Genomic DNA, 17,947 nt, shown 5'->3' on the forward strand with positions numbered 1-17,947 from the left:
CATAGGGTTACAGCATAAGTGTATATTAAACCTAAAGAACTTCAGGACTCTTGCCCAGTAAATGTAAGGAATAAGATGCTATTTCTATCTTTAATCATTCCGGTTGTATTTACTCTTAGAATTTCTGACAAAAGACAACAAGGGCTACATCTTTTGTGCTTCTTAGTGAACTTATAAATTGAATACTATATGCTATACATATTGCTGAAAAGTTTTGGATTACTAAGAGTAAATTCCTGTGTAATATTCATATATCATTTTCAAAAACCAAATCATCTAAAATCCTCAGTAGCCTTCTATAAATTTTGTTTTTCCCCCTACCTGTTTCTTTATATGACATAAACATCCATTTTTAAAAGAACTATAGAGGGAATTTCCTAGCAGCAAAGTCCCTTGAGCATTAATTATGCTGCTTGCCAGGATATACAGGATGATTTGTTGGTCTTTGGAAGGAATGAGTACAGAAAAAAAAATACTCCTGCCTTCATAGAACTGTAAAGAGATACATATAAAGGGAAAGCTACTGTCAATATCCTTTCTGCTCTATATTGAAAAAAACACTTAAGTCCTAATACCGCACTACTAAATAGCAAAGTATACAGAAAGAGTAGTAAAAGCAAAGACCAAAAACAAGAAACACATTGAGCACTTTCAACTTGCTCTAGTTCTCTTAATAACTGCCGTTTTCTTAAGCTCTAGACATTCATCTAGCTTTCAAACAAAAATATATTCATTCTACAATTTGGCTGAATTTACTTAATTGTCTGCAATTGTTTCAATTCTATGAATTCCTATTTGAGATGCATGTTTATTGTAACCATAAGACTATAAAATCTTCTACTGCTTCTGCTTCTGCATCTCATTCAAAGACTTAAGTTTGAACCTAGGCCATGAGCAAGTTTTTTTCCCAACTTCTAGCAATGAACAAATTAAAAGCGTACTATTGAGCATGCCTGCAATTGTCACAAGCAGGAAGATGGTAAGCATTTTTTAGTAATCAGCAAGATTGTTTTTCTACCTAGTGTTTTCCTGCAAACTCAAGAATTTGTTTTTTTCACATCAACCAAGCATTGATCCATTAGTTGTGACAGGAATTGATCAACTGGCTTGTTGCCCATGCCTGAAGTCACGAGTTGAGGAGAGTGGAAACACAAAAGTAACTAGCCATTTAACCAATAGGCAGGGAGAAATCTGCTATCTCTTATCTAGAAGATGGTGAAACAAAAGTTGCAGAGTGAAGAAATCTACTTGACACCGAGTTTGGAAACAGACAAATATAAGATCTGACACCTCAATTATCCAACAAGCCATTTAAAGCCATAATTTAGAGAAGTAGGAGAAATATTATCTGAACTGACCTATTTTGCAAATCACCCATTGGGGCAGGTAACTTTTTTTCACTACAGTACCTTGATAAAAATTCCAAACATTCTAGGATACTAGGGATTGGACTAGATGATCTACAAGGTCCCTTCCAACTCTGTTAATCTAATATAATTTAAAGGATCATAGTCCATTTATGGTAATCCAGCAATCTGATTGCAAAAACAGAATTGACATATGTCTTTTAAGAATATGACATGCATCACAGCATATGCTTTGACAAAACAGAGCTAATTCTATCAGATGTCATGACCTCTATCCAGCATGACTGAATGTGTGCACGTTTTTAAATGACAAATGAAAAATAAGATTTTTTTTCTTACCAAAGCCAGTAACATCTTTCAAATAAAATCCAATTTAAAATTTAAAGAAAGTAAGAGATTATATAACCAATTGGCTAAATATGGCTGAAGTACAATTGCTGCATCTCTCCCGATTGGCTATGGTGGCTAGGTGCTAAAATTGTAATTTAATATTATCTGTGAGGCTACTAATTCCACACTTCTGAAAAGAATCTTAGTAGCATTACTTGTCTCCTCCAAATTAGATCCTGAAGAATTAGGAGCAAAATCTTATTGCATAAATTCACTTGTGAATTTGAACACTGATGATAAAAATGTTGGGAGGAAAATAGCTGGTAATTTTATGTTATCAGATTGCCAGTAGAATTTGTAATTCTTTACTCCTTTGTATCTGTAAGAAATCCAAGACTCTTCTCACCACCACCATCATCCACCCATTATGAACTTTTAATAGTAGATTTTTTTTTCACCATAGTATTCAAATTATAGAATTCCCTGTTTATTAATTCATCTGTAAATATTTCAGTTCTAACAGGCTTTTTCAGTCTGATTGGAAGGTCATTACATTTGTCAATACTGTTGCTGATGAGCATACTTTTTGTGATAATCGTGCCATTCTGATGTTAGCAGTCTTAGACATTATTATTAAAACACATATGTACCTTCATACCCCTTTTTTCTTAACAAATCTAAGAAAGAATTCTGTTGGAATAGGGGAAAATGTATCTTGGATTCAGTGTAAACAACAAGAAGGGAGACTTCATGAATTACTTTTAAAAATTCTTTTTAATGAAGAAATAATTCCATTCCAAAATATAGACACACAATTAAATAGTTTAATCACTTCAAAATATGTCCCCAATAGGCTTAACACACACGCGCACACACACAAAACAATACTTAACAGCAATACAAAAAACCCCCATACAATAATAATTCTGTTTACAATACCAATGGATAATGTAAAATTTGCAGTGTGTCCGTTCAGACTGGTGTGAAATAACAGTAGTTAAAAACATTAGACAGTTAGTAGCTTCAAGATGTAATTCTTCATACTTTTTGGTTCACAGATAAATTCCTGTCCTGTCATTCAAGGCTCTGGCACTGAATTGAACCAATCTAACTGCTGCAACCCGCAGTTGTGAAATTTACAAGATATATCTACAGCAATTCCAAGGAACTCATAAGAATGGAGGAAAGTGGCTAAAGTAAAAGGCAGACATCTGTGCTAAATAATGATGCAACATTTTGTCTCATGCATATAAGAAAATACATATTATCACAACAAAGGCCACACACCTTTTAATGCAGTTTTAAAGTTAACATTACTACTTACAGAGATTCTATCCTCTCTTTTCTTTCAACATTCAAGAATCCTGCTATCTTCACATTCTAATTCCTGCCTCTTAATGATCTTTCCATTAACAAACCACAAAGAGTTTTGGGCTATAGTAAACAGCCATGAAAAATGATAAATGGCTATTTCAACCATTCCAGCAACTTTGAAGTTTGCCATCCAAACATGTTTAGCAAACAAAGACTATATGGGCTAAAACATTGGCACATTTGGGACAAAACTCTCACTTAACTTCCTCTACATGCTTGTTTCATTGTGCATGGAAAAGTATGTCTGTAACACTAGCTTTGGGCATGGATTCCTTGGGCATGCAAGTTGATGTACATCTGAATAAGGACATCCACATAATATCCTATTCCATTAGGTCTTATGACATCCCAGGTAAAATACAGAAACAGGTAATCTGATTTAAGGCCTTTGCTAGTGGAGTTTTATGCAAGCATATCTTTATTCAAATGTTATACTCACACATTGGCTAATGGCCCAGGAGGTTGAGTTGCTGTGTTAGATGACAACACTTTTGCTTCCCAGATGCTAGATAGAAATCAGGGGAAAGTATTGTCCATACTGAGCCACTGTCATCTTAACACTGGTTGATGTAGCAAATTTAGATTTTGGAGGCAAATGAAAAAGTGCTTTAACTTGGACTTCCAGAGTATAAGAGGCCACGTAGAGCTCTGCTTTGGGGAATCTGTGCTGAAACCAGACTGAAAAAATGGTGCATATGTTGTGATGACAATAAGTGTTGCACAGATTTTCCAAAGTTTAGACTCATGCATGAGCTTTACATGCAATATGAGTGTGTAAATTAAGGACTATATCAGAGAAACACATTCACTATTCTAACTGTAGGTATCTAGCTGGATTTAGATCTTTTCAATAACATTTTGCTTCTCTTTAGGAAATACTTGGCTGGAGTCCTGAGCTGTCAGCAAGAATTGTCAATATACTGTCTAGTACTAACTGATGTGTGCTAGGCACTAGTAGAGAGTAACCAGTTCCTGAGAGAAGGGCATAGGAGAGGTAAGTTGTCAAAAGTTATGTATCCACCATGTGAAGATGGTAGACACTACAGGAGTAAAGAGTAATTATTGCGAAGGAGGGGTTTCTGGGGTGTCTCTATGTAAACATTTTTAAAAAATATTTTCTGCAGTTCTCTAAATTCTGTGATTTGACTACATAGAGACAATGTTGAGAAAGACACAAGAAGGAAGATGTCAGGAATTATTTTGTGTATGAGTGAGAAAGTACCTAGAGTTATTTAATTCATACATCTTTGATCTGAAGCATGTCCCTTGTAGAATTAACAGAAAGATTCAGCTTTTAATTTGGACAATACAATATATAAGCACGTTTAAGGAGTTATTATTCTTTTAACAATAACTCTGGATTTACATATTTGAGCTTTTCTAAATTCATGTTTACTGTTAGAGTTGTTGCATCATTAATAAAATATTGGCCTTACTTAACAATTTGCTGTTTTCCTTGGGGCTAAAATTTGCTTGTAACTTAATTTACTATATAGGGAAAATAAGATTGCAAAGTATCTTTTCCAAATATAATCCTCAGGGAAGCAGCCTCCTCTCTTATTATTTTTTAAATAGCATATTAAGATTTACTCAAAAGAGATACTGCTATAATTACATATTCTTTTTTTCTTTTTAGAAAGGACACACCTCCCCCCCATGTGCTTTTCATATTTAGCAGATTACCCCATTCAGCCCCTGAAGAAAGTCTCTCTACTCATTCCAGGAGTGTCCAGAGGGTAAGATTAAAAAAAGGCAAGATGGCAGCCATGATAATGTGATAAAATCTCTGCCTAGTTATGTACATTGCAAGATGTACATGGCAGCCATCTTTATTTTTTGACAATACCCTGCAGATACCCCTGGCCCATTTCCAAGAATGCACACAAAACGACTGGTGGTTGACTAAGGCAATGCACATTCAAAAATAAGAAAGTAATTGCAAGCAATCTTTTAAAGCCTGTACATTTAAAGCTGAAGGCCTCAACCAACAAGATATGAAAGATGGAGATAATGTGAAAGAAAGTTCTAAAACTGCAACAAAATAATACAATGAAGATTATACAATTAGTTTAGGGATTTTATGGCACCTGTGGTTTATAAACAGCTTTAGTAACGAGTATTTCAAAACATAGTTCACAGTTTTAAGAAGATCTGTACTGATTTTAAAAACTAGATTCTATATAATTTGAATGTTGTCTTTTGTATATGATTTCTATTTGGAAAGAAAATATTTACACTAACTTCTATGGCTGATTTGTTAGATTATATTTTGAAAGAAAACATTCGTTAAGTTATGTAGTAGCCCTAAGTCATAGAGATACTTCTTAGTGCATTTTGTACAAGTTTGTTTTTAAATTTTCATTTATTTATTTTGCAGAAATATTAAAAACAAATTGCTATCCAAAGATGCAATATTGTAATATCAACATGTGTGCAATTCCTAGTAATATCTGTGAGAATTCTGCAAGTGTGGTTGGGTTCAGTATTGCAACTATAGTTCATTTTTGGGCTATAAATATGTACACACAGGAGTATATTTATTCAACAATAAATGCATCATTATACTTTTAAAATTCCCTCCATGGAAAAACAATGTACAGTGTGTAGGAAAGTGTTCTAAAACCTCAAATTATTCAGAAATCAAACTCCTAATATAAACAGTACTGTCATTGTAAACTGAACAGGTTTAAAAGTATGTGCAAAGGGTTTGTATTTTGTTAGTACAGCCAGTGTTCTTCATCAATAATAAGCCATGTTACATATGATGTAGCTGATATAATTTAGCTTTAAATAAAAATCATGTTTTTTTAATCTTCAAAAATAAAACACCTACAAACTAGAACTTGGCAAACAAAATAATTGTGCTACAGTCTGGAGACCTAGTTGGTTAGAGAGGCTGCACTTGATTTTCCACTTCTTTGTTGAAGCTGGCAGCTAGGCTATCTTTGTCATTAGTCGGAGTGTTGTCCTCTTCTTCTTCCTCTTCCTCCTTCTCTTTCCCCTCCTCAGTTCTTACATCACTTTCATTATCCATTTGACTGCAGCTTTCCTGTCAAGAAACGTTTTAATTCTGTTTATCACATTTCAAAGAAACATACCAGCCCTATTTAGGCAGTGTGCAAATGTGAAATACTCACCATGTGAACATTCCTGATAAGCCCACCCATCACTGTTACTCGGATTAGGCTAGCTTCCTGTAGACACCTGATTGGACTTGTCTTAGTCATATTTTACTCTGCTCTTTACTCTTACATTTTCAGCTCTGCATATGCTACCTTTCAGGATAGGTGTAGACTTTCTATTCTGAATGCACAGTTAAGCATGATTGGTAGGAGAGTAGAGTTACTGAAAAGATTTGTGTGATGACTATTCCAATTCATATAATGCCTGAATAATATTATCATTAAAATTATGTGTGCTATGAGTGAATCTTGACTCCTGATCTGTGCATTTTTCTTAGCAGCATTTTTCAAAAGTGGTTTGCCATTGTCTTCTTTTTATCACAGAGAGAGTAGCTTATCCAAAATTACCCAGCTGGCTTTGTATTTAAGGCAGGATTAGAATGGTCTTCTAATTTCTCATCTCATGCCTTTAACCCTTATCCCAAAATAGCTCAATATCATCAAATTGGTATATTCATCATACCTATTAGCAAGTGAACAAAAATCTATCAGCTCTACAGTAATACTGTATTCTATTGCACACATGTACAGTATATAGAGCACATGCAAATTTTTCGCAACATTTCCCGATTCTTTAAAGATATCCACAAACAATGAATGGTAATTGAACAGCAAAATGTTAACAATACATATAAATTATGGTAGCTAGATTTTCTTTGTTTAGGAAGGACATCATTCGAGAAAAGATGCATCATGTCATGAATTAAACTTAGGCCCCAAAAGGTGTTCCATCTGAGAAAGTTGCTCCATAAGTATTGTGATCGATAAAGTTGAAAGCCATGGGAAGATGTAAAAGTAATAGTAGGACAAAAGTCATATTATCCATCTAGAAAATATAATTATGGCTTTAGAATTTAAATCTTGGAAACTAGCCTTCCTCAATATTGCAGTACTAGATTACAGAACCATTCCAGTACATGCTGGTTGAGAAACCTGGGATAATATTAATATGGTAATATACCTGGAAAATATCAGGTTGGGGATATTTTTTATATGACAAAACTCCAAGCATTATTAATAAAAATATAAAAACTTAAGTAGCTTCTAAACAAGGGATGGGAACAAGAATAGGTGTCTTGTGTGGCTTGGTGATATAATTTGGGACAGAGACACAACTGAAGCTCACTCCATATGATAAGTAGCTCCTGGGAGAAAGCTGCCATGAAAAATTCTGGCCTTTAAAAACTATACTAATTTAGTAGAATCTGAAAAATATTTATAGTTCATTTATGTGAGATTAAGTATTTTTAAAATAATCTTACACTTGCATTGAAGGCTCTTCCACAGCATTTAAAAAGGACTAGAATACTAAAATTCAACCTTCTGTACTAATGTAAAATAAAGTATTAATATTCAAAATTACTCATTGTTTTTTAACAAACTCAAAAGCATTTTCATCTGGTAATTCTTTGAATGGCTAACTTCTTAGATTGCACTTCATAATTTTTAACATGTGTTGTTTAAAACAAATTAGAAACATTTGAATACCATTGACACTGACAAAATCATGATCCATCAATTGCAAAGGCTATTTTCTTGGAACAGCTTACACCCTGCAACAGTACATTTAGCACTGTCAAACATCATCTGCCTATCCCAGGTCTTTGGAAAGGGCTTGATAGGTGAACAAAGATGTCAAATCCAATCTAAACATCTGGCTGGTTCTGTGACCATCCATAATAATATTGGTTCAAAACATTCTTATGCTGTGTTGCAAAATATTGCTTTGAAAAGTGTAGACGCTAATTATGATACATGAAAACCCACATGCAGCTCATTTGCATCCAGAAAGCAGATTTATAAGCTAAATCACTAAATTCTAGTTTGGGGAGTTATGTTTCATATCATTCTTTTCAAAGGTGGTATTCATTCCATCCAGTAGCATTTCATATTAACAGGCCCATAAAAACCCACATAACCTGCAATCCTCTCAATAGCTTTCCCACTGCTACACAACAGAAACATATTCTCATTTGACAATTAGAGTTAGAATTGCAAAATGATTACAGTATATTATAATGTATTGGTGAAGAGAAAAATGTGGTCATCTTCTTTGCGTCCCCCCACCCCGCACTCCAATCAGCATAATTACTGAATGAAAGTGATTGATGTCAGTTTTAAACCAACTTAAAACTTACTTGAGAGGAGAGTGATACAAGGATGGTTACTCATCCTTGTAAGCTGACCTGTAAAAAAAAAAGAAAGTGAAAACAGAAAATGTGAGCAGCCAGATCAGTGCACCATTCTATAGACAATGGGACTCATGAGGAGTGAGAGGTGTCTTATGGGCATGCAAGAATAGCACACACCAAATGAAGAAGTTAGCATGCAAGAAGAAACTGTGAGAAGGTTGTTGCTGCAGAAAATGCTAGAAAGGATGAAGATTCAATTTGTTCTTTTGAATGAAAATGGCATTTGCTGCAAGGCCCAACAAAAAAAAGACAAAGAAGATTGTCTTGTAACTCTTATTCCTAAATACTTTAGGCAGTTATGGCCAATCATTTCTCATTTGTATTTGTAACTTTCAATATACTTTTTTAAAGGATATGTACAAATGGTCCTCAAACTACAATTTTTCAACAGCATTTAAAAGCACTTCCTAAGATAGAGGTAATTTGCTCATTAATCAGTATTCCTTACATATAGTGAAACAGAAAACACATCTTATATTGTTCAGTGCTTTAATCTCTTTAATATTTCTTGTACATGTAACCCATATTCCCAATAAATAAGCATAATATAGGCAGATTATCTATTGGTTTACTTAGAAGTGACATTTCAACGAACTATGCCAAGAAATTTAGACTTTAGACTGATATCTATTATGCCAAAATTATGGCAGGCAGAGATTGCTATCTTTTTAAATTACAAGAAAATTTTAAAATACTAGAAAATTACTGGAAAAAATATTTTGCTGCTTGGATCCACACACATACTATGCTGATACTTTATGACATCCTAAGGTCTTGAGAAGATCTTGGTGAATATGATGGCTAGTAGCAGCTAAAGACTTTGCAGCTTTGATTACACACTGTTGTTCATATATTTGTGAAATAGTCTGTATAACTGCATTAGAGCTTTCAGTCCTATCAGTGACTTCTACACTGTTTTACCACTGTCAGTATCTGATGTAGTTTCTAGGGACTTTGTGAACTAGATCACTGGGTTTTTTATAATGTCTTTGCTCACATTGAGAGAGCATAAGATTCCTACTATTATCAATGTACACTAGTGGCAGCTCTCTTTAGTGGGCCATAAAATTGGACTAACCACCTTTGTTTATTTGCATGGTAGGTAAGTAGGTTTTAATTTAAAATTATTTATTTTGCTGAAGAAAAGACACTATATTTGAGATGATTTTGAATAAGATTAAAGTTCTACCTTTGGAGATTAAGTCTTGATGGCTCATTCACACATGCAAATTACCACTTCCTTTCACAGTATAAAAATGCCAAGAATGCATGTGTGAACACCCACCTACTCTCAAAGTTATTTTGTGAAAATAGAACAGCACACTGTTGACAGAGTATGTTACTAGCATTTGTGATGCACCAACTAACAGCTTGTGAAGGTTAATGTCAGCCTATTAATTTCAGTACAAAAAGTACTTTCTGATTATTCACAGAAACATGAGTGCATCTCACTATTATTTGGAATCTACACCCTTATCACTATATTCTTCCAAAAGAAATAAAATCTAGGACAGTGAAATTTCTTTCAGCTACGTAATTGTGTTGAGTTCTTATCTTATTTTTACCTGATAAGCTTCATCTTGCAGTTTCTGCTTCAAATACTCCTCCATCTTGAGTTCATTCTCTAGTTGGCGGACAGAATCATTTTCATAGTTCTCATCATCAGCTCTAACGTAAGAATCTCCATCCTCTGTAACCCTAAACACAGTTATTAATAAATAGGGTTGTGCAATTACTGCCTGACCTACTTCGTACTCAGATGTGAAAGTGGTTAAGTTCTATCTTATGTTAGTCTAAGTTTGCAGAAGTAATGGTGGGCAGAGTATACAGCCCATACCAAGTCATTTATATTGTGGAATGTGAGTTTAGAAAAATGCAGTACCCTTTTTCATAATTTAACTTTTGTAGAACAGATAACCTAGAAGGGCTTTTTTGAAAATCAGTATAGAATGAAAGTCAAGGCACTATGAAGATTCAGGAATATGGTAGGTAGGTATACTGGCTTTTGTGAGTTCTGATGTTTTGTGAATTCTGATGCTGATTGTGATTTTATACCAATTATAGTAACTTTCATATGTTTGTATATTATTTCTTAACTTTCTATTGTTTTTACTTTTATGAGTCTCTCAGAATGGCTTAGATAAGATGGGCAGCCATATAAATCAATTAAATAATAATAGTAATACACAGAACTCTGTATTTCAGAAAAGGATGAATTATTTGGTGGACTACCAGTTTGGTATGTTGTGGTGAATACCAGGATGTTTGGTGCCCAGAACTGAGAATTACACCCTTTTACATCCTGTAAAAGCACCTCTTAATATTTTATCTGAAAAAACATGCAGAACAAACTCATCTGAATCATGTTGATATCTGAAGCAATGACTTCAACAGATACCTGAATTTCATTTGGTCTTTTGCTATAATGTTCCGCTTTGGATCAAGCTCTATTCAAGATATCTCCATCTTATAATAAGATGCTGAGTGGGTGGGTGTAATTATAGGATTATCACTATGTAACTTTGTACACAGCTATATCTTACACTTAGTTCCTAAATTTCCATCTAAAGCAGTACCCTGATCTTCAGCAGACAACAGTCCGTTCTTCTCAAAGAAATAAAAAACTGCATCCAATTTTGGCATACTTTCTGAAATGCCCCTTTGAATGGATTCAAATGATTTTCCTAAAAGAGACTTGGCTGTTCTTTAGTATATATTAATTATCAACAACTTTCATCCGGAGTTCAAATATAAAAATCATTGCAAATTGTTTTTCTCACCAAAATTTTATGAGAGTTTTATATTGTAGTTCAAAAGTCACCCTTTATTGCTAACCTTGGCTTTTTTTTTTTTTTTAAATTTGATTTATATGCCGCCCTTCTCCGAAGACTCAGGGCGACTTACAATGTGCTCAGCTTCATCTTTAATTTAAAAAGCATCTCAATATTAAATGGAAACTTAATTTCTCAAACTTTGAGTAAAGACAAGAAAAAGATAGAAATCAAAGAGAAGGCAAAACAGGATGGAGTACCCACAGGTCACTGCGAATGGTTCCAGTAGTAGCTACATTGTGAAGATATCCTGGCTTCCGGGCATGGATTTGTGCCAGAAAAGCCTTTTCAGAAGTTGGTGATGGAACAAGATCATCAAAATGAGTCCGACCAAACTCTGAATCCACATTACTTTCTGTCTCACTTCCAACTTCTGTATGAAGAAATAGGTTGGTATGATAATTATATCTTTCTTTTCTATTTCTAGCATGCTTCTCTCCTGTTTTTATTTTTAGCATATTGTACAGTGCCATCTTATATTGCTAAAGAAACACCATATTGTCTACATTAAAAACACATGGAGAGCAACTTTCACTTTTGTAAGTTCAAACTTGCTATTTATTACAACTTGCCACACGCAGACAAGTAAAACTTTGATGCCAAGTGGCATGACTCAGTGTACCCGATATCCCTAAATTAATCAGGGAATATGCTAATGACTGAGTAAGCTATTAAGCGAGGTATTAACAGTTAGTTACATCACTGGATTGCCTCTTATTACCATACTGATGCATGAACCCTTGGACAGTGTTGTTGTATAAAGAACTAAACAGCATTGACCATCTGTTTAGCAAGAAGACACAGTGCTGCATTTGAATTCATTTGAGTTAGTTCAAATATATTCAGTGAGATTTAATTTTTAAAATATTTCAGTAGCACCTGGCATTACATGAGCTACCAAGTCTGTACTCTATATAAATATAATTATTAATAAGGCAAACAAACTCTTATTTAATAGCCATAAAAATTAACAAAAATCCCAGGCATTTAAAAAGCACTGGAAATACATAAATATCACAAATTAAAATGCTGGAATAAGAAGGAATCTTGTCCTAAAAAGATTGTAAATCAGTAGTTCAAACTGTTATCTAGTAGTTTAGAATATTTTGCGGCACATTTTTCTAGATTGCAGCTTGTCTTTAGACTATATATTAAACTAGTATAAAACACTTATGCTTTAAATCATCAGACCTGAGTTTAACTCTTTCACAAGAGAAGACATGGTATTGGTGATTGAATCAGCAGCTACCAACAAGTCATTTCTTAAATTTCTTCTTGTACCTAATCAATAGAAAAGCAAAGTGCAAAATATTGTTAGCAATGTTTTGAGCTTTTTATGTACATTGTGTACATTTAACAAGGTAAAATAATAAATGATGCAAAACTCAATTAAGAAAACAATTTAAAATTTATGAATTTTAAAAATCTGTTTAGGTAGTTTTTGTAGTAGCATAATCTTCGACTACCTGCACTACACATGTATAAATTTCTTTATAACCTCTGCAGAATAGATCAGCTTTAATAAAATTAATTCATTTGGAACTGATATACTTTTTTTAGGTAGGCGGTGTAGTGCTCCTGTATCAAAATATAAGTACTGCCATATAGGGACAGCATCAGATGGGAGAAAGTTAGATTTGGTAGAATTTTGTCTGAATTCTGTGCCTTCATCATGAAGAATTAAAGGGAAATTATTTATCAAATGAATTATGCTACAGTAGGGTCAGTGACCAGCCAACTGTTGTTTTTAGTTCTAAGATGTGTTTTGTGCTTTTGTAGGGATGTATGATGAAATTATAATAGACTGGGATAGACAGCATGAAAATGATACCCAACAACTTGGCCTCTGAACTACTTGGAGCCATATTGTAATAGGACCTTGGAAGCCAATGTAGAAGCCTCCGGACTGTCGAGCAGCTGACATGAGGAACAATAACTACAAATCACAGCTTATAATAGCACATTATAAGTAAGTACAATTGCTATTGTCTGAGAATAAAATGCATCTCTATGTACATTTGCCAATAAAAGATGCTGTGTCCATTGCAGATAATTTAGAAAGCGGGATATCAGATTGGAAGAATTTTTTTCTCCTATTATCTTATTATGCAGCAATAAAAACTAATGTTATTTTTTTCATTTCTGCTCTAGTCTGTCATGAATTGTCCTCTGATGCTGCTTGTCCCAAACGTAAGCTTTGACTTACTTGATTAATTATTTTAAGAAAAAACTCTTTTCAGAGAGTTTAGTAGATATGCAATGAGGAAAGAAGCTACGATTATCAATTTTTCAACAGAGGACGGTTTGAACCATTACCTTGGGCAAAGGCTTCTTGCACATCTCCTCCCACCCCTGTCAGAGAATCTTGTGGTGTGTGGGCTGGAGTTGAGCTGGCAGATGCAGATCTGATAGGCATTGGGATTGGCCGACTGATTGTGTGGCTGGGAGACGAACGAGGAGAGCCTGCCCCTTGGGTCTAGGGGGAAAAGGAAGCCATGAGTGGTTCAAGATGAAGTAGAGAAAAAGACACTTCTGTCCCACCATCTCCAATTATTTCTCTGCTATAGAAAATAATCAGAATATGCCCATGCTGGATAGTATTACCATCCTGATGGAAAATGAATGAATCAATATCCTAGAACCAAAAGCACATATGCTAAAACAGAGACAATCAGAAACATAGGGAAAAGGGATTGGTGAACTTGCCCAGGGTCCTAAAAATCACATTGACATATTAATTTTAAATTGTCCCAGCTGAAATAGCAAAAATGTATTTCTTTTTGATGTTTTCTTTTTCCAGTTGCCTGAAAGTTAAACAACAACAACAAGAACAACAAGACAAATCAAGTAGTAATTATGTTTGTCTTTCGTCTTAGTTACCTGGCAGCAGCAATGGAGAAAACTGTTGGACATCACTGTTGAGTCATGACAAAAGAGGTATTGAATTCTTTGGCTTATGTTATGTTAGAACTTAGAGATAAAGTAATAAAACTGATAAAGTAAGTAAAGTTGTCATAGGGATGTTTTTATTACTTTCCATGGAACTGAGTATTTCTATGTCATCAATGGTCCCATATCTTATGTTGTGGGAATGGAAATTAAATTTGGAGTCTCATGACCTCTGAACTAAAAAGCAGGCAATGCTCTATTCCAGGTATCCTACTCCATACAGATGAGAGATGTTCTGGTACATATTGGACAGAAGTCAGAATCCAGTTTAGAAATTGCCATTACTCTCTAATCCTAACCCTTTTTAATGTAGTTTAATCAAATTCACATAACAATTACCGTACTTGTTTCCTTATCATGCAGACACATTTAATGTATTTTCTTGCTGTATCTTATTCATATTATATGTAGGCAATGTAATCAGACAAATGTTTACATTTACTCTCTTCCCCCCATTCTTAATACATTTATTTATTTATTTAGCATATGGCATTCTTAAAACAAAATATAGTTAACTGTTTTTTGTCTTTGGTATATAGCTCCCTCTGCTGGAAACTAGGATAACTCATAATACAGAATTTTGTAATCAGTAACCTACACAAAATACCTTAATAATTCTGAAATGTTTAGGGAACATCATTTTATGAATACAGGAAATAATAATAATACTATGCCATTTTTCAATTATTAATATTATGGCTTGTTGCACAGTCTATGTAGTTGACTGCAATGAACCATAATTACTGAAAAATGATTTGTTAAATGGCCAATACTTGAAAGATATAGAAGGAAAATCAGAAAGAAAAGCTGATTTAAAAAAAATCCTTTGTGGATTTGATTAATATCAGGAATGTTAAAGAAAGAAACTGAAGGCTTTATTTTAGCAGCTCAAAAAGACTAATTGTATGAATGTGTAACAAACAACAGCAAATGTCACCTTTATAGTAAAAAGGATGAAACAATTGACCATTTGATTACTGCTGCAGCAAAATTTCATAGCCTACAAGTGATGTCATGACTGGATTTCTATAATTATTCACTGGAAACTTTGCTAGAGATTTGGATTTGAATGTAATAGACACTTCTAGGGCCATCAAATTGAAAAGGTTTTGGAAAATGAGCGGGTTAAGATTTTATGAGACTTTAAGAGCCAAACAAACAGGCATCTTACTCATAGCATGCCTAATATAATAGTTACTAAAAAGAAGAAAGTCTAGTTCACCAATGTTGTTAATCCAGGTAATGCTAGGATTGAGGAAAAAATAATTGAAAACAATTATGAAATATTAGGACTTGTAGATCAAAGTTGAACACTTATGGAAAAAGAAATTTGTTGTTATATCAATTGTGATTGGAGCCTTCAAAGTTATACCAAAAGGACTTCCTCAATATATGGAAATATTGAGTACTTCTCAAAAAACTCCACCCTGCTTGGAACTGTCCATATTCTTAGACTCCACCTTAATAATTCTTAGGGCCTTGGTTAGGAGTTGAATTATTAAGTTTCCACCAGTGTGAATCTAACTGTAGACTCATGCATAATAATATCATATACCATGTAACTCAGTGGCGGGTTGCTCCCAGTTCTGTCCGGTTCTATAGAACCGGTAGTAAAACCGGCGGGAGGCTCGCCCACCTGCCATGACATCATCATGGGTCATCGCTCCTACTGCGAACCAGTAGTAAAGGTAAGTAGAACCCACCCCTGATGTAAATAGATTGATACATGATTTACATACCATGTTTTATACACTATATATATACCATATAATATATTGATACATAATATAAAACTTCTGTAATGTTATAAATGTTCGTCCTCTAAAAGAGTGTGCAAATAGGGATAAAAATAGATGTTTCTCACAACACATGTAACTGACATAAAACTCTCTTACTGTTGATTTTTTCACATACTTTTGTGACATAGCACCACAGTGCTTGCAAAGAGGCAGGTTTAAAGATAGAAAGAATAGAGTTTTGTATTGAAATTGACTAGAAACAGCTAAAGAAATGAGTATGCTTCAAATCTGTGAAAGTGATGCTGCAGTTGCGGTCTTGGAGGAATTCAGATTTCCCAACCGTCATGGGCATTGGAGGAGAATGCTAAGATGTGTAATGTCAACCCATGCAGAAATAAGACTGGGGAAAGCTGCTATGAGGGTAATATATACACAAACAACTCTACAGTATTGAAATGCACATATAAATGGAATGCCATTTATTTGCCATTTGATTTCTGCCACCAATAGTGGTATGTAAGACGTACTCAGTTGCTGAACATCTGTTCTTACTTGGATCAAAATGAAATAAAGAGTGGCTTAGCTTTATTCTTCCTGTAACAGGGTATTATATATTTTTTCTTCCAGTTCTACTTCTTCTGGTTGGCTGGATGTTTATTATGATTAGCTCCTTGGATATTTTTATGAAAGAGGTTATAGATAATTTAAAACAAAGAAAATAAAAAAACAAGTGTTGCCAGCTACATCATGACTGTATCTATATGAATTGATACCATTATCATGATATGAGCCATCATAGGCAGGAGTTACACCTTAAAGGACAACTCCCTTTTAAGATATCAATGATGGGGTTGATACTGGAGTTAAAACATACAAAATCATTAAGAAAGGGAAATACATGGTATTTCCCATGTTCCTTGAACACAATTTTTGAACTTGAAAACTAGTGCAAAACACTTCACCATAGCAATTGAATCATTCTGTGTTTAAATTAATGTAGATTTCAAGATGTTCTATAATTATTGCTGCATGCTTAAACAGAATACATTAAAGAACGTAAAACAGTATCATACTGACCTTAATATTTCATATGTTTATGAAAGTGATTCTACTTTTCCCAATTCTTTTACTCCAAAAAACCACAACAATGCAATTATTTTACATTTTGTCATATTAAGCATTCTTTGCTCCAAAATACATTTTGCCATGATATAATGAGAAGCAGATATTGACATAACAGTGACTCAGTGCTATTACTTTGTCTTTTGTCAGTGAGTGTTGTGGTCAGCCAGCAGCCTGCGGACCTGGCAGCAGAGTCGGACAGTGAGGAGGCTGGGGAGGACAATGGGCCAGTCCTGGAGTCAGGAGAAGTCCTGGACAAGGGCTCTGCGTCAGAGGCAGAGATGGGGCCAGGGCCATCTGGGAGCGATGCACGGACTATGGAGCCTCCAGAGGTGGACAGCAGAGAGGCAGAGGAACAGGAGGAGCCTGTTCCTAGTGCATGCATGCGAAGACCTGCCAGAAGGCAAGAGTAGCTGAAGAAAAAAGGACATCTTGGGAGTAAGGCCAGAAGATGATTGGCCATTCTCATAAGGCTTAAAAGAGCAGCAATGAGCCGTTGGGTTCTTTGTAGAAAAGCAACATTGATTCCCGTGCTTCTTGTCAGTGTCTCTTGAACTTTGTGGCGGTTTTGCCAAAGACATCAAAGGTTGGTGATAAGGCCTACGGACTGGTTATTTAGAATTTTGTTTTGGACTATGCTGAGAATGAATTAATTCTCAGCTCTTTTAATAAAAGAAGTTTGTTGAGGACTGAATTGTGTTTGGTAATCACTACTTGGGCCTTGGTCACAACAGTGAGTGACACTGCCTTCAATTGCACTGAACCGAAAATCAAAGTTCAGCTTTGTTATAATGGAAAACCTCTCACAGTACCTCTTGACCAATTATTATACTACGGTTTAGTAAACCAATGGAGTTAGTT

The 17,947-nt window shown here is 34.5% G+C and overlaps 1 protein-coding gene across 7 annotated transcripts in view; it reads right to left on the bottom strand.

Moving 5' to 3' along the window:
- Window positions 1-5,461: 5,461 nt before the first annotated feature.
- The window catches only part of DTNA (dystrobrevin alpha), a 159,899-nt gene continuing 147,413 nt past the window's right edge, over window positions 5,462-17,947 (bottom strand). For 3 of the 7 annotated variants that reach the window (XM_070940559.1, XM_070940560.1, XM_070940558.1), the window contains 5 exons: window positions 13,593-13,752; window positions 12,468-12,557; window positions 11,481-11,649; window positions 10,011-10,143; window positions 5,462-6,120 (listed from right to left, as the gene is read on the bottom strand). In XM_070940559.1, coding sequence (XP_070796660.1) covers window positions 5,959-6,120; window positions 10,011-10,143; window positions 11,481-11,649; window positions 12,468-12,557; window positions 13,593-13,752 — 714 coding nt within the window. In that variant the 3' untranslated portion in view covers window positions 5,462-5,958. Of the gene's footprint in view, window positions 6,121-8,391; window positions 8,440-10,010; window positions 10,144-11,480; window positions 11,650-12,467; window positions 12,558-13,592; window positions 13,753-17,947 lie in introns of those variants that run through there. The other 4 variants (XM_070940562.1, XM_070940561.1, XM_070940563.1 and 1 more) reach the window with 3 other exon arrangements.

The sequence above is a fragment of the Pituophis catenifer genome, unplaced genomic scaffold (assembly GCF_029215685.1).
Source record: "Pituophis catenifer annectens isolate HBS135680 unplaced genomic scaffold, rPitCat1.0.hap2 SCAF_3, whole genome shotgun sequence".
In the NCBI taxonomy this organism is placed as follows: domain Eukaryota; kingdom Metazoa; phylum Chordata; class Lepidosauria; order Squamata; family Colubridae; genus Pituophis; species Pituophis catenifer.